The sequence below is a fragment of the Antrostomus carolinensis genome, unplaced genomic scaffold (assembly GCF_000700745.2).
Source record: "Antrostomus carolinensis isolate BGI_N321 unplaced genomic scaffold, ASM70074v2 scaffold6180, whole genome shotgun sequence".
Lineage (NCBI taxonomy): Eukaryota > Metazoa > Chordata > Aves > Caprimulgiformes > Caprimulgidae > Antrostomus > Antrostomus carolinensis.
The window spans coordinates 28,009-30,599 of record NW_010288968.1 but is presented as its reverse complement, the minus strand read 5'-3'; the positions used below and the strand labels follow the sequence as shown (position 1 = coordinate 30,599).

General features: G+C 46.8%; 1 protein-coding gene across 1 annotated transcript; it reads left to right on the top strand.

The window, feature by feature from the left end:
- The first annotated feature begins 889 nt into the window (after positions 1-889).
- On the top strand, positions 890-1,270 carry LOC104525230 (potassium voltage-gated channel subfamily E member 1). The gene has a single exon (XM_010168320.1). It carries the CDS (start codon positions 890-892, stop codon positions 1,268-1,270), a length of 381 nt encoding a protein of 126 aa, XP_010166622.1.
- The last annotated feature ends 1,321 nt before the right edge of the window (positions 1,271-2,591 follow it).

Genomic DNA, 2,591 nt, shown 5'->3' with positions numbered 1-2,591 from the left:
ATGCCAAGCAGAAGTTCTCCTAACCAGACAATAAAACACCAGTTGCACAGAAATTTGGAGGAGAAAGCAGTGAACTGCCTGGGGGAGAACTGCCAGTATGTAGGAGGGAGGATGAAGGGAGATACTTTTCCTTTCCGCTGCTGGGTATGCAGTTACTATAGACTCCCTCTGCATCCACTCCTTGGACAAACGCCTGTTGGGACGTTGCATTAAATTAGTGTGGGATACATTTCTGTCAGATGTTGGGTTGCTTAGTTTTCCATGGTGTATATAATTATGAGAGCTGCAGAAGAAAGGCAAGATTCCTCAACAAGGGTGGACAGGAGGAGCTTGCTACAGGTACCTGAGTGATTTCAGGTATGGAAGTTTTGTTTCCAAATTCAATCCTTAAGTCGAAAGTAGAGGAGAGAAGACCAAGAGAAGCCACGATAATGATCTTCAAAGCCAGAAGCAGTTGCTGTAGAGTGGGAGTGAGACATTCCTCATGCCTGTGGGTCTTGGGGGAGAAGTCATGGGCTTTAAATAGCAGCACAGGAGGCCTGGGTGAGGCATTTGTGTGAGCAGCCAGCAGCCGGGGCAGCTGTGCACTGTGACAGACCACCTGTAAGGACTGAAGAGGGCTTGCAAGGCAAGTGTTTATGGGGGATGGACTCAGCCTAGCTGGCCTGGCTTGGAAACAGGAGCTGAAAAGTCCCTCCAGACCAGTCCAGCTGCCCTGCCCCTGCTCTGACCCCGAGGTAGCTTCCTCATTGAGGAGAGGAACTGGGAAAGGGAGACAGAGAGAATCACATCTTTACCTGACAATTTATCTGTCATGTCCCTGATTTTGATGCTTTTCTAGAAAATCTACAAATAAGGAAGAAAGAAGTGCAAAGGACAGAAAAACAAGATGTTAGTGCTGTCTAACGACACAGCCCTGAATTCACTCTTCTCCAAGCTGCTTCAAGACTACCTGGAGCAGACAAATAGCTCTGCACCTTCCCAGGTGATTAGTGCCAGCAACAACCTGGAAATCCTCTACGTGCTTCTGATGATTGGCCTCTTTGGCTTCTTCACAGTGGGAGTCATGCTGACCAACATCCGTGCCAGGAGGCTGGAGGACTCCCGTGACCCCTTCAACACCTACATTGCCACAGACATTTGGCACAAGAAGGACAGAGAGTATTTTCAAGCCAAGCTCATAGAAAATTACAAGCTGTGCTGTGTCTTTGAAAACCAGCTTGCCGTGGAGCAGCCAAACACACATATTCCCGAGGCCAAGTCTTCCTAGCAAAACAGGAGAAAGGATTGCACTTTGCACAGGGACAACTCAAACAATACCTGCTATGAACTGGGCTACCTGCTTTCCCATCTGCAGAGCCGCAGACAATGGCCTCGGTCAGGCTGAATAACTATGAACTGATGGTGAAGCTGATGTGTCTGTGATGGCCCTGGTGCTGAAAAAATGCCCAGACACCAGTACCTTGTTGCAATCACTGTAAGGTCAAGGAGGGGGACACACAGCAGGAGTATCATGGACTCATCAGCTTCACCTAGCAAAAAAAGCAAATGTTGATGTTGCCAGTGCAAACACTTGCAGTAGTCCATGTAATTAGAACCAAGTTGGATCAACCACAAGCTAGAGGCGTTTACAGCCAAGCATGGTTTAGGCAATAATTTTCTAGTAAGACCAGTTTCTTCCAAGAAAAAAGTAGCTGAAATATTTCACTTGCATTTTTGTCCAGCATAGAATAATAATTTTATAAATTATACAGTGTTGCAGATGACCTATTTCTTTCAGAATCATGCACCTCTTTGAGATAAAATTTTAGAAAAAGATTCCCATTTTTGTGGAAAAATGCAGACTTTAGAGGGTAAATTTTTAGTGACTGTCCCTAATTCCTAGCAGGTACCCTAGACCACTCTTACTGGCTACTTTTGGTTTTCCTTCTTATGGATGGGGGTTGATCCTGGCAGCAATATCCACTCTTGTACAAAGATTCAGCAGCCAATGGGGTCTATGCCATACAAGTGTGCAATGTTTCAAGAGTTTCAGTCACGTCCAATTATTGCACAAGACCTAAGTGCTAGGCCTCGCTTGGAAAGTGAATTTCCACTCTGTGAAAAGCAGTTCCACAAAGTGTCTGATGTTTAATCACTGACAGAGCTTGTGTCTGTGCTTAACTTAACTCCTGTGAGCAGTTCCTCCAGCTGCCAGGAGCAGTCTCCCTCGGTACAGCTGCTGATCTATCGCAGTACCCAAGGCAAGGTCGGTGCCAGCAAGGTTTTCCTGCCCTTGGCTTCCTTACTCGCACCTTTGGTGGCCGTCTCTGCCAAACCATGGCGGGAAGGCAGCAGCCAAACTCAGCTTTTGCAGCAGCAGCTCTCAGCTGTCTCTGTTACAAGGCAGAAATACGGCTCCCCTAGACATTGTGTTACTCAGAATAGCAACCTCACCACCTTGAAGCCTGTTTTCTCATTTGGGATCAAAGAAGCAATGGTCTGTTGGCAGGAGGGGTTTTTATTTCTGCTCTGCAGATACACATCCCATTTTTAGCTACTGGAGAGGAGAGAGAAGTGAGAAAGGCTTGAAAGCTGTGCAGAGCAGCCAC

Excerpts from the sequence above, each read along its gene's own strand:
- LOC104525230 (XM_010168320.1), top strand. The coding sequence starts at position 890 with ATGTTAGTGCTGTCTAACGACACAGCCCTGAATTCACTCTTCTCCAAG.